Source organism: Theropithecus gelada, chromosome 6, assembly GCF_003255815.1.
Source record: "Theropithecus gelada isolate Dixy chromosome 6, Tgel_1.0, whole genome shotgun sequence".
Taxonomy (NCBI): Eukaryota; Metazoa; Chordata; class Mammalia; order Primates; family Cercopithecidae; genus Theropithecus; species Theropithecus gelada.
The window spans coordinates 124,595,690-124,614,523 of record NC_037673.1 but is presented as its reverse complement, the minus strand read 5'-3'; the positions used below and the strand labels follow the sequence as shown (position 1 = coordinate 124,614,523).

At 34.3% G+C, this 18,834-nt stretch overlaps 1 protein-coding gene across 3 annotated transcripts in view; it reads right to left on the bottom strand.

Annotated features, from left to right (window-relative positions):
• Nucleotides 1-18,834, bottom strand: part of SLC12A2 (solute carrier family 12 member 2) — a 104,909-nt gene that overhangs the window by 28,053 nt on the left and 58,022 nt on the right. For all 3 annotated transcript variants that reach the window (XR_003119802.1, XM_025387501.1, XM_025387502.1), the window contains exons 11-16: nt 13,723-13,830; nt 12,562-12,685; nt 11,347-11,448; nt 10,006-10,161; nt 8,640-8,739; nt 3,420-3,531 (exon numbers count right to left, since the gene is read on the bottom strand). Coding sequence is in view for 2 of the 3 variants with exons in the window: in XM_025387501.1 (XP_025243286.1) it covers nt 3,420-3,531; nt 8,640-8,739; nt 10,006-10,161; nt 11,347-11,448; nt 12,562-12,685; nt 13,723-13,830 (702 nt within the window). In the remaining variant the exon portion in view is untranslated. The remainder of the gene's footprint in view (nt 1-3,419; nt 3,532-8,639; nt 8,740-10,005; nt 10,162-11,346; nt 11,449-12,561; nt 12,686-13,722; nt 13,831-18,834) is intronic.

Genomic DNA, 18,834 nt, shown 5'->3' with positions numbered 1-18,834 from the left:
GGTGACTAAATGTAGGGGCGGAAGAAGTATAATAACAGCATTTTATTTTCATGTAGTCTTTTTAATATGTAAGATTACAAAAAAGTAGAGTTGATGGAATAGCTAAGGCACAAGGACACCAGTAGAAAGAAGAAAAGAAACACAGACTTAAAAATAAATTAAGTTTCCATTCTAAGTAAATGAAAGAGGTTAGAAGCTATTGAAAATGAAGAGATTACACAGAGTAAAATAACCACCTTCTATTTTTCTACAGAAAGTTTCCCTAGCTTGATTTTCGTTACTCCCAAATGTCTGTGTTATTAATTCTAACTTGAGAATATCACTGAAAATCAAAGTGAGCTATATAATATTAATGCATTTTTCTTCAAACTTCTGTTAAAGGATGAAATAACAGGAGAAACTAAATGAGCTTTGTTAACTCATAACTCTATTTTGATCCTTGTAAGCGATACACAAAATGTTTTATACACAAATATATAAAACAAAAATCTAAAAATAAGCTTAACACACCCTAAATGTAAATAAGTAAAAATATAATTTACCTTTTGTAGTAGGGAAACTGTCTCATTTGTAAACGTCTTATGCTCAAGCCTTGATTTAGCTGATCAGCTCAGAGACAAACTAGAAAACTCCACAAGTCCCAAGTGGGGTCAGTGTCTCCAAGAATCCTTCCACCACCCTAGACACACACACACACACACACACACACATACACACACGCCCCTTGACTTTGCCACTGTATAAGCAGAACAACCAGCTGGGGATGAGACATGAGGTATATAACACACACTTCTAGAACCAAAGCAAGATGAAGAACAGAACTTGGGAGAGAAGCTAATTCAACAAATAGCCCTATTTCTTATGCAGCACAGGTAAGCCATCATCCAGTCTGTTCTTAATAACCACAATGCCAAAAAACTAAAAACTACTTTCGGATTAAAAAAGGTTCATCATTTTTAATAGTTCTCTTCTGGCTAAAACAAAAAAGAATTGGCAACTAAGTGTTTGAACTTAGAAATTCAGCATTCATTTTGCTCTTCTTACATACCAGAGATACTACTTCCCCCTGGAGATATTTATCACAATTTGCCTATTTTTTCCAACCCCCATTTTTTTTCTGTTAAGTAAATGTTCCCAAGTGTTCTTGGGACTTTATAAAACACACACACACACACACACACACACACACACACACACACAAGTTCTGCAATACATGTGCAGAATGTGCAAGTTTGTTACATAGGTATATACATGCCATGGTGGTTTGCTGCACCCATCAACCTGTCATCTACATTAGGTATTTCCCCTAATGCTATCCCTCCCCGAGCACCCCCACCTCCCGACAGGTCCTGCTGTGTGATGTTCCCCTCCCTGTGTCCATGTGTTCTCATTGTTCAACTCCCATTTATGAGTGAGAACATGCAGTATTTGGTTTCCTGTTCTTGAGTTAGTTTGCTGAAAATGATGGTTTCCAGCTTCATCCACGTCCCTGGCAAAGGACATGACATGAACTCATCCTTTTTTATGGCTGCACAGTATTCCATGGTGTATATGTGCTACATTTTCTTTATCCAGTTTATCACTAATGGGCATTTGGGTTGGTTCCAAGTCTTTGCTGTTGTCAACAATGCTGCAGTAAACATACGTGTGCATGTGTCTTAATAGTAGAATGATTTATAATCCTTTGTGTATATACCCAGTAATGGGATTCCTGGCTCAAATGGTATTTCTGGTTCTAGATCCTCAAGGAATCGCCATGCTGTCTTCCACAATGATTGAACTAATTTGAACTCCCACTAACAGTGTAAAAGCGTTCCTATTTCTCCACATCTCCTCCAGCATCTGTTGTTTCCTGACTTTTTAATGATCACCATTCTAACTGGCGTGAGATGGTATCTCATTGTGGTTTTGATTTGCATTTCTCTCTAATGAGATTTTTTTCATATGTTTGTTGGCCATATAAATGTCTTCTTTTGAAAAGTGTCTGTTCAGATAGATCCTTTGCCCACTTTTTGACGGGGTGGTTTTTTTCTTGTAAATTTGTTTAAGTTCCTTGTAGATTCTGGGTATTAGCCCTTTGTCAGTTGGGTAGATTGCAAAAATTTTCTTCCATTCTGTAGGCTGCTTGTTCACTCTGATGATAGTTTCTTTTGCTGTGCAGAAGCTCTTTACTTTAATAAGATCCCATTTATCAATTTTGGCTTTTGTTGCCATTGCTTTTGGTGTTTTAGTCATGAAGGCTTTGCCCATGCCTGTGTCCTGAATGGTACTGACTAGGTTTTCTTCTAGGGTTTTTATGGTTTTAGGTCTTACGTTTAAGTCTTTAATCCATCTTAATTTTTGTATAAGGTATAAGGAAGGGGCCCAGTTTCAGACATATTAATGAGAAAAATAACAGTGAATTTTGACTCCCTAAGTATCAAAAAGCCAAACCACTCTATAAGGACAACACAGTTTGTTAAAATCTACTCATAATGAATAAGAAAAACAATGAGAGCTCAAAATTCAATATCTGTTCCAAAATGCTACTTCGAGACCATTTAGGGGCAAAAATATTTGGAAAAAAACAACTACCTGAAAAAAAAAAAAACAGGTTTGCTTGTCAAATTATTACCAATCTAGAAAGCCCTATAAATTACAAATTATATATAGCATAAAAAATTTTAGTATAAAAAATTATTTCACACCTGTCAGAATGGCAATTATTAAGTCAAAAAAACAAAAAAACAAAAAAACCCCACAGATGCTGGTGAGGTTGCAGAGAAAAGAAAACACTTATACACTGTTGGTGGGAATGTAAATTATACTTCAGCCACTGTGGAAAACAGTTTGGCTTTCTCAAAGAGCTCAAAGCAGAACTATCATTTGACTCAGCAATCCCATTATTGGGCATATCTCCAAAGGAACATAAATTGTTTTACCATAAAGACACATTCATGTACATGTTCATCGCAGCACTATTCACAATAGCAAAGACATGGAATCACCCTAAATGCCCATCAATGGTAGACTGGATAAAGAAAATGTGGTACATATATACCATGGAATATTATGCAGCCATAAAAAAGAATGAGACCACTTCCTTTCCAGAAACATGGCTGCAGCTAGAAGCTATAATCCTAAGTAAACTAACACAGGAACACAAAACAAAATACCCCATGTTCACTCTTATAAATGGGAGTTAAACATTAAGTACATAAAGATACAAAGTAGGGAAAAACAGACACTGGGGGCTACTGGGTGGGAGGAGGGTGAGGATCAAAAAATTACCTACAGGGTGCTATGCTTATTACCTGGGTGACAAAACAATCTGTACACCAAACCCCTGTGTTTAGCTATATAACAAACCTGCACATGTATCCCTGAACCTAAAATAAAACTTTAAAAAACTTGAAGAAGAAAACAAAATTGATACTTACCATATGTACATGGCCACAGATCATCAAACCAACATTTTTTGTGAAATCATGAACAAGATGAAGTAAAGCTGGACGTGAGTTTGGAGCACCTGTCATAACAAGACACTGTGGCCTAATTTAAGATGAAAAGACAAACAAAATTAGATAAATTTGTGTTTCTGGCAACAAGAACATGATTTTAAGTTGTTTCTCTAAGAAGCTTTCTGTATTCAACTGTCCTTAAGACGCAAGCCACAGGATTCTCAAAAATAGTATTTTTAACCTGGACTTCTTGGTACATGAGAAATGCAGAAACAAAGTCTTGGAACAAACATCATGCCAAATGTCCCTCTAAAATAACAGGTAATATTATACACCAAGATTCTGGTAGGTATTACAGAAAGAAATTATCATGCTAGTTAAACACATAACAATTTTTCATTTTCTGAAGGTGATAAATACTCTATTAATAATTCTTTCACAGTTTGCGAAACTTCCTGCGAGCACAGCTTTGCCTTCAAATATGTAACAATTTTTCATTTTCTAAAGGTAATAAATATTCTATTAATAATTCTTTCACAGAGTTTGCAAAACTTCCTGCAAGCACAGCTTTGCCTTCATGTACAAAACAGGTCACTTTCCTTCTCAGCTTGATCACTTCATAATTACTACTACTTCGTGGTATCAGTCCTCTCTAATCTAGCTTAACATTAATCACTGTTGTCACGTGAGTAAAATCACCTATGATGAAAAAAAGATTTCTACTTGAACTAGAAATTTTAATTCTAGCTATCAATGATGAAAGCCAAAACTGAATTTAATTGCCTTTGCAAATGTGAGACAGTGGCATGCCTTTCATATATTTGTAACTCTTGATTTTCACTGACTAGAAATGGAAATCACTGATATTTAATGAAAAAAATATACAGGTCTCCATTTGGTAGGTCCAAACAGGTTGGCAAAAATTCTTTAAGACAAGGATTTATATAATCAAAATAAACTATAACAGAAAGTGAACTGCAGACTACCATTTCTGACTTAAACATTAACTTTTAGAGGAGCCCTTAAAATGAGAATGCAAACCTAAATAACGACTTTTCAAAAAATACCATCTTAGAATTTTAGCAAATGAGCTGGTAAAGCAATTCTGTCTGGGAGAGTTGCTTTGAGGCAATCAAACATGAAATCATGCCCCAGGCTTTCTGAGCTTCAGCAAGTTACATAACTCCTTAGCCAGACAGCATATTTCCTAGTCTTCCTAGGAGCTACATGTGGCCCAATGACTAATTTATAGCCCATAAGTATGTTCCTACTTCCAGGAAGCTGCGCTGCCTCCATACATTCTTCCCCCTTTCCAGAAAGCTAGACTATGGATGCGGTGATGACTCTGACCACACGAACAAAAACAACTAGGGAATGACAGATTGATAAGGAATGCGGGTCCTGAGTGACCAAAGTATAGCAAATCTGCTTACCTGCCATGAACCATCTGTCTACTTCTGGACTACCATCCGACACCAATGTCTCTCTTGTTTGAGCCACTGTATTTTTCAGTTTTTGTGTTACAGTAGTTTAACCCATACCCTAACTAACAGAATCTGTTGTTGTGAGAAATTAACTTGTAGCCCCTACCTCTACTAAATAAAAAAACACAAAGATATAATTTGGTACAGTTTTATCATACCAAAAATGGTACAGTACAAAGTTTATTAGGGATGACTTTGAGTAACAGCAGCAGAGTGCACATCTGCCTTGATTTTGTCTCCTTTCTCAAAGCTCTCCATGACATAGAGATTTTTTTTTAAGTCACAAACCACAAAAACATCTAGAGCACAAGTGCATTGAAATACTGAAAGCTAGAAAGCAACTGGAAGAAAAGTAAAGGATTTGACAAATCAGGAAAAAACAAAATCTGAAAAGCACATGAGAAAGCTATGAAACTACCTGATTTTACATCTAAAAATCACCAAAATGCCTAGGAGTTAGGAACAGTAGGTCCCTCTGGACATGGCAGAACAGTGTGTTAAGGAAAGTAAAAGTTTACACAAGAAGTAACTAAATGGATCTAAATCATTTCCATCACTGTGACAGGTCACTGTCCCTGTCCCTTCCCAACCCTACTAAGCTGGGGCTTATTTGCTGGAGAGAGCCCCTGGTCTGGGAGTCACCAGCAACAGCTGGGGGCAGAAGTAAGCTACTTTTAATAGGAGAGTTTAAAGAACATGTATATACTGAACCCTGAAACCTTTAAGCTTCTTTCTCCACTTGGCTCCCAGAACGCTCTACCTACAAGCAGAAGATTAAAAGATCTTTTCTGGAAAATCTAATCAGATCAAAAAGAAAGCCTTTCTTTCCAGCAAAGCCATGTTAATCTACATTAAGGACTTCAACTGACAAGCTCCACTCACCAATGCCGAACTTCCCTGGCCAAGTATTAGAGATACTTCATTTCAGACAAGGCTAAATTCCAAAACCCAAATTAAAGAAACAGTAAACAGTAAGTCTTCACAAGGTGAAGAAAACAAAAATCTTTCGGCAAGTTTGGTGAAGGTTAAGACGGTGATGAATATAGTTAAGTAAGAAGAAAAATTACTTTTGGGGAAACAAAAAAGCTATGTAGCAAAGAAAAAACAGTAATTTACTACATAGTTCAGCTGTTACAGCAGGTTTAAAAGTCTTAAAAATAGAAATACCAAATATGATATAATCAAAAGCATGATATAAAATGTACAGGGAGGATGGGGTATAAAGGTAAGGATGCATGCATGAGGTAGGCATATGTAGATGAAAGACATCAGTCAATAATACCCAAAATTAAAAATCAAAAAGTACAGTAGTCCCCCCTTATCTGCAGCTTTGTTTTCCATTGTTTCAGAATATAGAACATTCCATAAATACACAATTCATAAGTTTTAAATTATACATCATTCTGAGTAGTGTGGTGAAATTTCTCAACATCCGGCTCCATCTGGCCTGGGACATAAATTCTCCCTTTATCCAGCGTCTCCGTGCTACAGATACTACCTGCCCAATATCTGTCCTGGTTATCAGATCAACTGTTGCATATCGCAGTGCCTGTGTTCAGGCAACTCTTTTTTACTTCATGATGCCCTCAAAGCCCAAGAGTAGTGATGCTGGCAATTTGAATATGCCAAGAAAAACTGTAAAATGCTTCCTTTAAGTGAAAAGGTGAAAGTTCTTAGTAAGGAAAGAAAAAAAAATCATATGCAGAGGTTACTAAAATCTACAGTAAGAAAATGAATCTTCTAACTGTGAAATTATAAGGAAGGAAAAATAAATTCATGCTAGTTTTGCTTCTGTACTTCAAACTGTAAGAGTTGCAGCTGTAATGTGAAATAAGGGCTTAGTTAAGATGGAAAAGGCACTAACTTTGTGGATAGGAGACATGAACAACAACCACAAAAAGGTGTACTGACCCATGACAATGAAGTTGAGTACTCTCCGCAGTTCCAGCTATCCACTGAGGGTCCCGGAACATAACCCCCATGGGTAACGGGACTACTGTGCAGCAACGCAAGCATGATATTTATGAAGTAGGATATGAGGAGCAGGCAACTACTGATTTTCATGACAAACTTTGCAGACTAGCTTTTCTTCTTTACACAATATTCACGTATAATTCTCGTAAAAATTAAAAAGCCAAATTGGGCTAATTTTTTTTTTTAGACAGGGTCTCACTATTGCCCAGGCTAGCACGTAGTGGTGCAATCATGGCTTACTATAGCCTAGACACTTCTAGACTCAAGCGATCCCGCAGCCTCGGTCTCCCGACCACAGGTATGCACTATCATACTTGGCTATTTTTTAAATTTTTGGTAAAGACAAGATCTCACTATGTTGCCTAGCCTGGTCTGAAACTGCTGGTCTCCAACTCCTAAGCTCAAGTGATCCTTCTGCCTCAGGCTCCCCAAGTGATGAGACTGCAGGCATGAGCCACCATGCCCAAAAATAATTTTTTTTAATGTTGCCTTTACTACAATGAGCCAAAGCAATAGGTTTTGTGTTTGTTTGTTTGTTTTTTAAATTAATGGCAAATAAACATAGACTCTTGGTCATACTCTCAGTTCTAGGATACAACTTTTTACATAAAAAGAGTAATTTCTATTTTCTGTTATCTTTGACATCACTATCCAAAATACGCTGAAGTGAAAAGTTTTCCTCCCAGGGCTCTCATTCCTTCTTCTCCATTTCTGTCTACACTAAAGCTGAAGACCTGCGTGTGGTCTCTGAGAACTTTTTATTCTAGCAAAAGGAAGAGGGGAATTCGAAAAAGTAACAAAAAAATAAACAATTACTTTGACTGGGAGGGAGACTGGGTACAGCAATTCTCTTTTGACACTTATCTATGTTTCAGCGTTTCTTTAAACATAGGAAAGATTTGTGTTTATCATGCAGAAGCCAATAAGGAGGGATTACTCATGACTAAAGAAAGTTTATACTGAGGGTTAATAAACTATTAGAAAGATAATATAATCTTCTTTTGTTTTTTTTTGAGACAGAGTCTCACTCTGTTGCCCAGGCTGGAGTGCAGTGGCATGATCTTGGCTCACTGCAACTTCCGCCTCCTGGGTTCAAGCCATTCTCCTGCCTCAGCCTCCCAAGTAGCTGGGACTACAGACATGCGCCACCATGCCTGGCTAATTTTTTTATTTTTAGTAGAGACAGGGTTTTACCATGTTGGCCAGGCTGGTCTCGAACTCTTGACCTCAAGTGATCCCCCAGCCTCAGCCTCCCAAAGTGCTGGGATTACAGGCATGAGCCACCGTGCCCATCCAAAAAGGTAATATATTCTTAAAGTCATTTATTGAGGAAAATAGTAATAAATGCTCTTTAGTGTAAGCACTGATTCTTTGTCACTATAAGTTACTTCCAGTTAATCACTGATAAGACACAACTAACAATTTTAGTGTGTTGGTAATGTACAAAATAAGGCATGTCAAAAAATCTTTATGAATCTCATACAGTTACATAACTTTAATGGCCATGGAGAAAATAAAACTTTGACTTTATGATACGCATCATTTAAAAGTCTTCAAGTGAGAAAACTCCAAAACCCTCATAACATTTTTGTTAATTTTTCTCTTTGTACAATTTTGTTCTTGAATAATTAAACTGCCCAAGTCCAATTAAAAATGTGAAATGCACATGAAAATGTCACTGAAAAATAAGGACTGGCCAGCAAAAAGAAAATGCTTTCATGTTTCCTTCTTTATCACATACCTAAAGTTTTTCACATGGTCTTCCACTCCAGAAAGACGAATTGAATGCTGCAGTGCATTCAGGTAAGTCAGGGCTTGTGTAGAGGATCCCCAATTCACATCTGTGGGAAGATAATGTTCATGCAGCATTAACATCAGTAATAACAACCAATCAATAGCGAATCTGAGGCACAGAGAATTAAACATGCTTTCACATTTAAAAAGTCAATTGCTGAAATACACTATTGTACTTTCAATAGTTCACATATACAGCAAGATATTAAGACTGATAATCTGAACTATAATTCATTTAAAGTATAATTTAGAAAAGATAGATAGGGCTGCAGATATGCTGTGCATACAGCTCTAAAAGAGTTTCACAAATAAATATGTTAAAATTATTGTTTGTATAGCCAAAGGTCTAAAGGGAAATGAGCAAATTTCTAATTGTTAAGAAATACTTGTTTATAGTACTTAACTGTCTGGGTTATTTGAACAGGAAAATTTTATTTCTTATTGAATAAACAACTTGGACTTCAAATGATTTTAGACATTTGTTAATTTATAGACTTAATAGGTACGTTAGAGAAATAATTTCTTCTAAAATAGTTTATTTCATTTCTGGAGCTACCACTTTAATCTAAAAGCTCATCATTTCATATCTGGATTACAAAATGTATTCTTATTGAAACTAATCTTATGTAATCTCTTCCCAATCTATTCTATTAAGCCCAAATGTAGACTTTCTCATCAGGTCTTTCTTGTGTCACAGGTTATAATGCTCAATACTGGGACCAATCCTAACATACTCTAGCATCATCATCTTACAGGGAGATACATTTAGCTGTTATCAATATGCATACTAGGAAATCACTAATCATTGCCCAGTTAAAACAAGTTTGTCCAATTTCCCCTGCTACATAGTATCCTAGTGGGAAAGACACTATGTCTTCCAATATTTTGTTAACTCCGTGTTATTCAATACAGTTCTAAGACCACAGTAGGTTATATATATATAGATAGCTTAGCTTATTAGGCTACATAGCTACTACAGTACTGTAACTGGATCCTTTCAAAAAATAATTTTAAAATATAGTGAGTGCAGCAAAATGTTAATTATATGCATTTATTATTTTTCTACAAATAGGATCAATTTAATTTATGAGTAAGAATGGAAACCGTAAGAATAAAAAAATCTCGAAGTAACTGTTTTATTAAAACTACATGTATTTGAAAAAAATAAAACTTTTAAGAGTTTGGAAATAAAGTATTTTAGGTTTTATACAAAGTAGCTTTCAAATATACAAAAGATGATGCTTAAAATGAAAAATAACAAAGAACTTCTAGATGTTTTCTAGCTTGGGATACAAACAAAAAAGTCTACTAACCTGGTTTTTTGTAGGTAACATAAATATACAGCCCAAGGACTATCACATATGTTAGCAGTGCAGCCCACCAGTTAATGACAAACATCACTATGCAACAAAGAATTGCTCCAAGAAGTGATATCCACATGTTGTAGTATTTGAATGCAGGACGCCATCCTAACAATAACAAATAAAAGTCACGCAAATACTTCATCTGCTTTACATAATGGTACATATGTATTCAAAAAATAACATTCTTTAGGGCTGACACACTGAGAGGACTTTAAGCATTAAGTATAAGTCTAATACTGAAAAGTGAAGTCAAAGACTATTATTGATCACAATTGAATTTGACAATTCTTGATGACTATGAAAAGGTAATATCTATTTCCACATTACTGTATCCTACTAGTTCTGTATTCAATAAACTCTTCATTAAAAGAGTAAATCAACTTACCTTAGGTGAATGTTAAAAACTACAGAAGGTTTTATAAAGAAAGGTTTCAAATTGAATCCTTAGTAGTAACTAGGCTTTACTTTCTGGTTCTAAGATGACTCATACCCATAGTCTAATGAATATATAAAACATTTCAAACAAAATGTTCATAAAAATCATTAAAAACATAATCAACTTGCTAGAAGAACTAAGAGCTGACTACAGAAACACATACCTTCCCATTTAGTGAAGTATTTATGAAGGAAGCCCACTTTAAAAAATGTTGAAGACCACGTTTTTAAATTTTCATTGGTAAGTAGTTCCACAGGCAAAATTATTTTAAAAGATTATTTCAATAAAATTTATATATTTAAAGTAAAACCCTGATGCTAGAATGTTTGTGTTCAAAGTTCTCATACTTTATCTTCCCTGTCCTCAGACTTTCAAATCTTTAAAAGGAACAATGCTTTTGTTTCTTCAGTTCCTTTCCTGATTTGCAATGGTAGTCACAGTTTATAAGAAAAGTCTCATACATTTACAGTTGATAGAGACCCCTTATGTCAGAATTTTACAGAATTCACTATGTTAAAACCATTTTCTTACAGGTAACCTTCATCATAGTGATGTTCTTAGAACTAAAACAGAAATCAGCTAAAGATTGAAAAACTAGTTTTTTAAAAAGTAACAATTTTTCACAGTGTTATCAGAATTAGAGATTAATGCTAAACGCTTTGAAGACAAACAATATTATCAGTAAACTTACTGATAAAGAGATCTTTGAAGACTTAATTTGAATTAACTATCAAGGCAGACATGGCATTAATGAACTAATCCCACACATAATATCTTTTAAAATGTGGCAAAAGTTTTATCTTCTTTGAAATCAAAAATAGTATTTGCCAACTTTTTTAAAAATGTAAAATTACCTGGAGATTTTGCAAGTGATGCATGGAATACTGAAAAATTGATCAATGCATATGATGCAAGGAAGAAGTTTGAGATAATTGGAGCAATAACATTCAGTTCAGCTGCAAAACAAACACGTGCAAGATTTACTGACGTATTAGACATTTAACTTTTTAAAATTATGAAGTATTTCAAATCTTTAGTTAACAACACAACACCCCATAACTACCATCCAGATTTCATAAACATTTAGATTTTGCCATATATGCCTCATATACTTAACTTTTCAGAAATCCAATCCTATGCAAACTATTGAATCCCCTTTATACTTTATCTCACACTTCTCCAAACTTGGTATATTCTGTCCAGTCATACATAGTTTTATGACATATATAGTCTATATGCATCATACAGTACTGTTCTGGGTGTTTTAAAAGTTATGTAAATAGCATACCATATGTATCATTCTGAAATTTGATCTTTTACATTTATTTTTGAAATTCATCCACATTGATATATGAAAACCAAGTTTATTCCTCTAACTGCTGCATATTTTTCTTCTATTGATCTAGGTTGCTTTCATTTTTCACTATAATGAATAATACTAGAAACATTATTGTATATGGCTCTTTAAGTATATATACAAGTTTCTACAGGGCACACACCTAGAAGGAAAACTGCTGATTACAGAAAAGTTTACGAGATATTGCCCACTTGTTCTCCAGAAGTGGCTACACCAAATACACATCTAATGGTGTCAGATGGGAGTTAGTTTCCACACAGTCCCACAATACTTGGTGGTACATCAGCCTTTTAATGTCAACTAGTCTCAGAGGTTAGACAAAATTCTTTAAACCTTAAAAAGTCCAATGTCGTCTTTAGCAGTGGAAGACCCAACAGAGCTCACTTGTGATCAGAGGCAGAGTGCCAAAAAAATAGATCACCAAAGGCACTGATGTCACAGGTGACACTGGAATCCTTTTCTTTATGCCATTATCATATTTGTTTTAGGAAAAAGAACCTAGGAATTCCCTTTAGCTCTAATGAGGACTTAGTAATGGCAATAATTTCAGCAAATATGTACTAAGTGCTATTACTTACAGTACTTTATAAACTTTCTTTGATTACAAAGAGACTTAGTATACCATGATAACGTTGTTAATAATTTAATAATTCAATGCCTAGAATATAGATGCACCAAAAATCTACAATAACACACCATTTATATAACTAACCAATTAAGATGAATCCAAGTGCAATTAAGAATGTTAAGATGTAGCCACGAAGAGGTTCATTATTTTTCCCATAACCTTTAGCAAACATCTGGAAAGCTGGGTAGATGTTGTCCTTACATAAAGCCTAATGAAAGAAAACATTAAAATGAAATATATTAAAATTAGATATATAGATTTGCTGATAGTTCTAATAGGTTAATCAGGATTGAGACTCAAGTTTCTAATTCTCGGTCATCTCTTTTATCCTGTCCCACATACTGCTTCACATACTGCTTCACCTACAAAATGTAAAGGAAATTCAAACATTTCAAACATCAGAAGGATGCTGGTCAAAATTTCTATCTGCCTTACCCTATCGCCATGTTGAAATTAAATTTTATGAAGAAGAAATCAGAGAAGCAGGCATACAAGTAAAAACAAAGTTGGAAGCTTGATAAATGATATAGTTGTGACCTATTTTAAGAAAAACAAGCCAATATCTTAAAGCAGATAAAAATCCTGACTATAAAACTTAACTATCTTTCTTAAAACATTGCTGAACACTGTCTTAAATGATATTTTCTACCTTTGGTATACTCATTGGCTATAAATACAGCATTAAGAACAAGACTGCAGAATCAACATTCATTTATTTGATTTAGCAATAAAAAGTACTTCCCATCAGTATTCAGCTATTTAATGCTCACTAAAAGGAGATAATGTCTATCCTATACATCATTATACCCTCAAGTAATGAACACAATGTGTAGCACACGTTAGGTACTTAAATATTTGTAAAATAAAATATTTAGGTTGAAACCATACTAACCAGAACAAAGATATTTTGCTACTCCCCATTTGCAGTCTTGGACTGCATTCCTATACCTTAGACATCTTGAAAATGTATGCTAAATATGTCAAAAAAGCAAACATCCAGCACTTCTAAAAAGAGAACTCAGACTATACCTTGACAGCAGGCAAATGCACAAATGTTTATATAAACATATTCACGTTCATTCATACACATAAAATTATGTATGTCTTTATGTGCATATATATATCATATATATGTATATACATGGTTGACAGAAGCAAATAAATTTGTAAACAGCAACAATTTCAAATTAAGAAGCATTACTTTAACTCTCTCTTTAATAAAGCCTGTAATATAAAAACGCTTACCTGAAATATTTTGGGAGCACTCACAAGGGATGCTAATGCTGATGAAAGAGTGGCTGAAAAGATACCTGCAGAAATTAGTGGTGTAAATCCTGACACCATACTCATTACCTTAAATAAAAGTGACAAAAATAGAAAAATAAATCTCACAATTCAGAAAATAGCACAATATTATGTGGTCACATTTTGAAGGAGGTTAACACTGGGGATAATTTTATAGTAATAACAACAACAATGGTATGTGCATTACAAATATCTGAAACAAATTTACCACTAGTCCTTACCTTAAGAAAACCTTTTCATTCATAAAATGTTAAACACACACAATGGCAGAGAGAAGAGAATAATGAACTGCTAACATTTATCACCTAATGTCAACAATGATCAACTTAGGGACATTCCCCACAATATTTTGAAACAAGTCCCATATATCCTTTAACATATAAATATTTCAGTACGTATCTCTAACAGATAAGGACTTTTGAAAACTTAACTATAATGCCAATGTCACAGCTTAAAGCAAGTCAGCATTCAAATTCCCTAAATTACCCTTTCTTATCTTTCAAAAAGAGTCTGTTCAAATCAGGATCCAAAAAAAAAAAAAAAAAAAAAGGTTACACATATTTGGTTTATGTGTCTCTTCAGTCTTTTTCAATCAACAGGTTCACATTTCCTTTTCCTTTTATTATTTTTCTATCATTTCTCTCATGGAGATCTCATGCTCTGGATTTTTCGGACTTCATCATCATTGTGTTGCTTAACAACTCTTCTCATTTCTATAATTCTAGTAAACTAGTTCTATCTAGACAGTTAATCAAAATGAGGTAAAAGTTTTGGCAAGAGTATTGCATAAGTGCCATCATGTACTTCTCATTAGGAAGGCTGTTTCTTATGTTAAGATAGTATTGTGGTTAGACTATTTTTTTCTAAGCCTTTATCTTTTAGAGCTAAATGTGGAAATATTTCCAGCTGAAGATATGATCTAAAGTCTAGGGTTTTGCTCTAAATAATCTGGGATAGGAGGAGTTACACAGGAAACAAAATTAACCATGCATTGATAACTGATAAAGCTGGGTATTATAGGTATTAGGTGTATTATATTGCTTTCTCTGTGTACATGTTCAAATATTTCCTCTTAGAAAACTTAAAAAAAAAACAACAAAAAAAAACACCAACAACAAAGGACTGATCACCAAGCTCATGAATCAGGTAAATTCAAACTGAGGGGCACAATTCAAAACAACCCGGTTCAAATGCTGAAAATGTCAATGTCATAAAGATTAATGTGAGCTAGAAACTCCCCTAGATTAAATGATTTTAAAATGACATGATAACTAAATACTATGCGTGATCCTAGATGAATCTTGGACTTAGAAAAAATACTATAAAGGACATTACTGGGACAAGTGGAGAAATATGAACATAGGATATATATTTAAATAACAGTATTTCATCAATGTTTAATTTCTTAAGTAGGATAACCATATTGTGCTTACACAAAATGCATTAAATACTTCAAAATGATTGTCATGTCATGATGTCTATAACTTATTTGAGGAGAAAAAGACTATACATATACACATACAAAGCAAATAGGGTACAATATAAACTAGTAAATATAACTGAAGGATAAGTACACAGGTATTCACTGTGTACTTCTGAATCTGTGAAACTTGTCAAAACACAAAATTAAAGTGGAGGAGTTGTGTGGTGGATTCAACTATTGTCAACTTGAGCAGCTGTGAATGGTATTATAAATTTCCCAGCAGTGAATGGTGATCTTCACTCAGATTATTTGCTTCATTGGTAGAGATTTTATCTTTCATTTATATTGACTAAGAACATGTCAACTGAGACCAAAGAGATAAGGAAATCAGGTTTTAAGCTGTTTCTGTCACACATTTGACTGTAAAATTTAATTGTTTAAACCAAACAGAAAGTTAGCAACGGGTACAATCCCTGTCCACAATGCATAAGCCTGATTTCATGTACACATAAACCACCCTGTTGACTAAACATCTTTCCCTAGATCTTCCATTAGATTTAAGGTTAAATATGAAGAATACATCTCTGAAGTGTTTTAAAGACACTAGCACAGACTTCTAAGAGTGGGGAGAAAATCTGAAAAGATTATTTTCTACTCAGCCTTTTAATAACAATTTGATAGTTATATATATGCTGTGCATTTTTCATAGTCACTATTTTTCACAGTAATGCTGGATTACTTAGAACTGACAACCTTATCTTTAGGGAAGGAGACTGTGAAGGACAGATGAGTCAAGATTAAAATGAATAAACCCAGTTTCTGCTATACAGCCTCATTAGATCACACAAAATTCTGTATCTGTCATAACGATCTCAAAGTTAAATTAAGTACAAAGAAAGACGTAAGTGGACGAAAGTAGAGAAAGAGTATATGATACATTCTGCATTGTAGGAGTAAGGCAAAACTGACACCACCAGCATTACTATAACCTTTTCTCTTCCATGTTGAGGAAACAATACATTTTCCCTTCTTCCATCAGTTACAAATTGAAGTAAATTATGATCCAGACTTTTCATCTGGAAATACTATGTTTTGGGGCCTGCTATAATAGGTTTCCTGTTTTCTAGTAAATAGTTGAACAGTTATCCAATAACCTCTGCACTTCTCAACATATAATGGTAAAATAGTAGCAAGGATAATAATATTGAATGTAAATAATATTAGTGTAAACGATATACAGTGGAAACAGATGAAAAAATGACTGTGTTGTCTCTAAAGGGGAAAAAAAGACAAAAGTCTAATAAAAGCTAAAAGATAGCAAGTAAACAAAATGAATGGTAAAAGTCTGTGTGGGGATGTGTGTTGAAGATGATTTGGGATTCAAGAAAATCTTCATGGAACTAAGTTGCCTTGAAGTCAGGCGGATCTGGACATGGAAAAATAAACCACAGGAGAATTCCAAGCAGAGTGAAGCAATGACTAAAGGAAGAGAGTAGGGTATGTATGTGTGCGTGTACAAATACACTCAGTGGCTGGAGTCCAGTGGGAACAGAAGGCAGTGAGGCTTAAGAAGAGGTATGAAGGGCCGGGCACGGTGGCTCAAGCCTGTAATCCCAGCACTTTGGGAGGCCGAGACGGGCGGATCACGAGGTCAGGAGATCGAGACCATCCTGGCTAACAGGGTGAAACCCCGTCTCTATTAAGAAATACAAAAAACTAGCCGGGCGAGGTGGTGGGCGCCTGTAGTCCCAGCTACTCGGGAGGCTGAGGCCGGAGAATGGCGTGAACCCGGGAGGCGGAGCTTGCAGTGAGCTGAGATCCGGCCACTGCACTCCAGCCTGGGCGACAGAGCGAGACTCCGTCTCAAAAAAAAAAAAAAAAAAAAGAAGAGGTATGAAGGGCTCTGACTGATTTAGACTAAAGCTCGCATTTTGTTTATTATGCAACAGTGAGTCAAAGGTTTCAGAGGACATTATAATGTAGAAATATAGCAAGCAATATAAGACTATATATACAATTTAAAATTTAAGAGCAACAAGATAACCCAAATAACTTTATTTCCTGAAGTATGAAAAGGTGATTATAAAGTATGACTTGTACAGATCTTATGATGGAGACTCCAACTTACATACTCCTCAGTTATGTCCTATCCACCATTCTTTATTATCCAAATGCCAAGGTATTTATATTTTCATAAGATTTTCCCTCATGTTGTATCGCTTTACAAAGTATTTTTGAAAAGTTTACTTAAATTAGAAAAGCAGCTTTACTTATACCAAATTCCTCTTTGCTTGAATGAGTCCATACTAGACTTGATAAAGACAACAAACTTTTCTATCTTAAGGCCACACAGAAATCTGACTGGTATTTTCAGTCACTGGGCAAAGACCAACGTTTGTGCCTTCCATACACAATATCAATGTCAGAATTGGCCTGAATCATTAGCTGGATATGAATACTTTCTTTCATTCCTACAATTCTGCCTAGTCTCATGACTAGAAAACACAAACTTCTATCACATAATTGAGTTCAATATTTGTAACCACTGAAAGTACAGTCAATTGCTTCAAACTACGTAATAAAAAATAAAAACAATGCCTTTACAAATTTTAGTTAAAATTGTATTGTAAAATTTACAGATTGTACATAAAACACAGCATTTTAAATACATTAAAATCCAAATTATTCTGTTTATACAATACTGAAAAAAATTACAAAGCAAAATTTTTATTTTTCTTTGGAAATCAGCAGAACCATGTACTCTATGAATTTACAATAGAATATTTTGATTTAATCTCCTGAATCTACACCTTTGTGTTCTTTCTACCATCTTAGGACTTAATAAACAACTCAAAACTATCCTCCAAATTAATTTTAGTAATATATTTTCCCCTTATATAATCTTTTCTGTTTCTAAAAATGCATAAATCTGGCAGACTAAAATTTCATTTCAATTTCAGTACCTTAATAGAGGTAACAATAAACAGCAGAACTGACAGCCTCCAAGTACTTGAGAAGTACTACTAAACTGTCCAGTTTGTATGTTTTAGAAATTCACTAGCTTTCAAGTATCCATTCAGAATTAAATTCTGTTGTTAAATGTTAAATGGTGATTTCATGCTGAATGACTTTATATGAGCCGTATCTAATAAAGTAACACTACTATTGACACTGATCAATGCTTTTATAAAGGCCATTTATATATAAAGCAATTATGAAGACTAATTAGAAAACTGAACTCAATTGGTATGGGTTTAAATTGCGCAAAATAAAAATATTTAGTTGTAAATTTAACAAAATACATACAGGACGCGTATGCTGAAAACGACAAAATGCTAACTAAAAAAATCAAAGACAACACAAATAAATGGAGAGATGATGTTTATGAATTGAACACTCAACATAGTCAATTCTCTCCAAATTGATATACCAGTTTAATGTAAATTCCTATCAAAATCCCAACAAGACTTTTTAAAAATAAATGTAAGGTACTTGGGTGATAGGTGTGCCCAAATCTCAGACTCCATCACAACACAATTCATCCATGTAACCAGAAACCACATGTAACCCAAAAACTACTGAAGTGATAAAAAAAAATTAAAAAGTAAATAAATTAATTAAAAACCCCA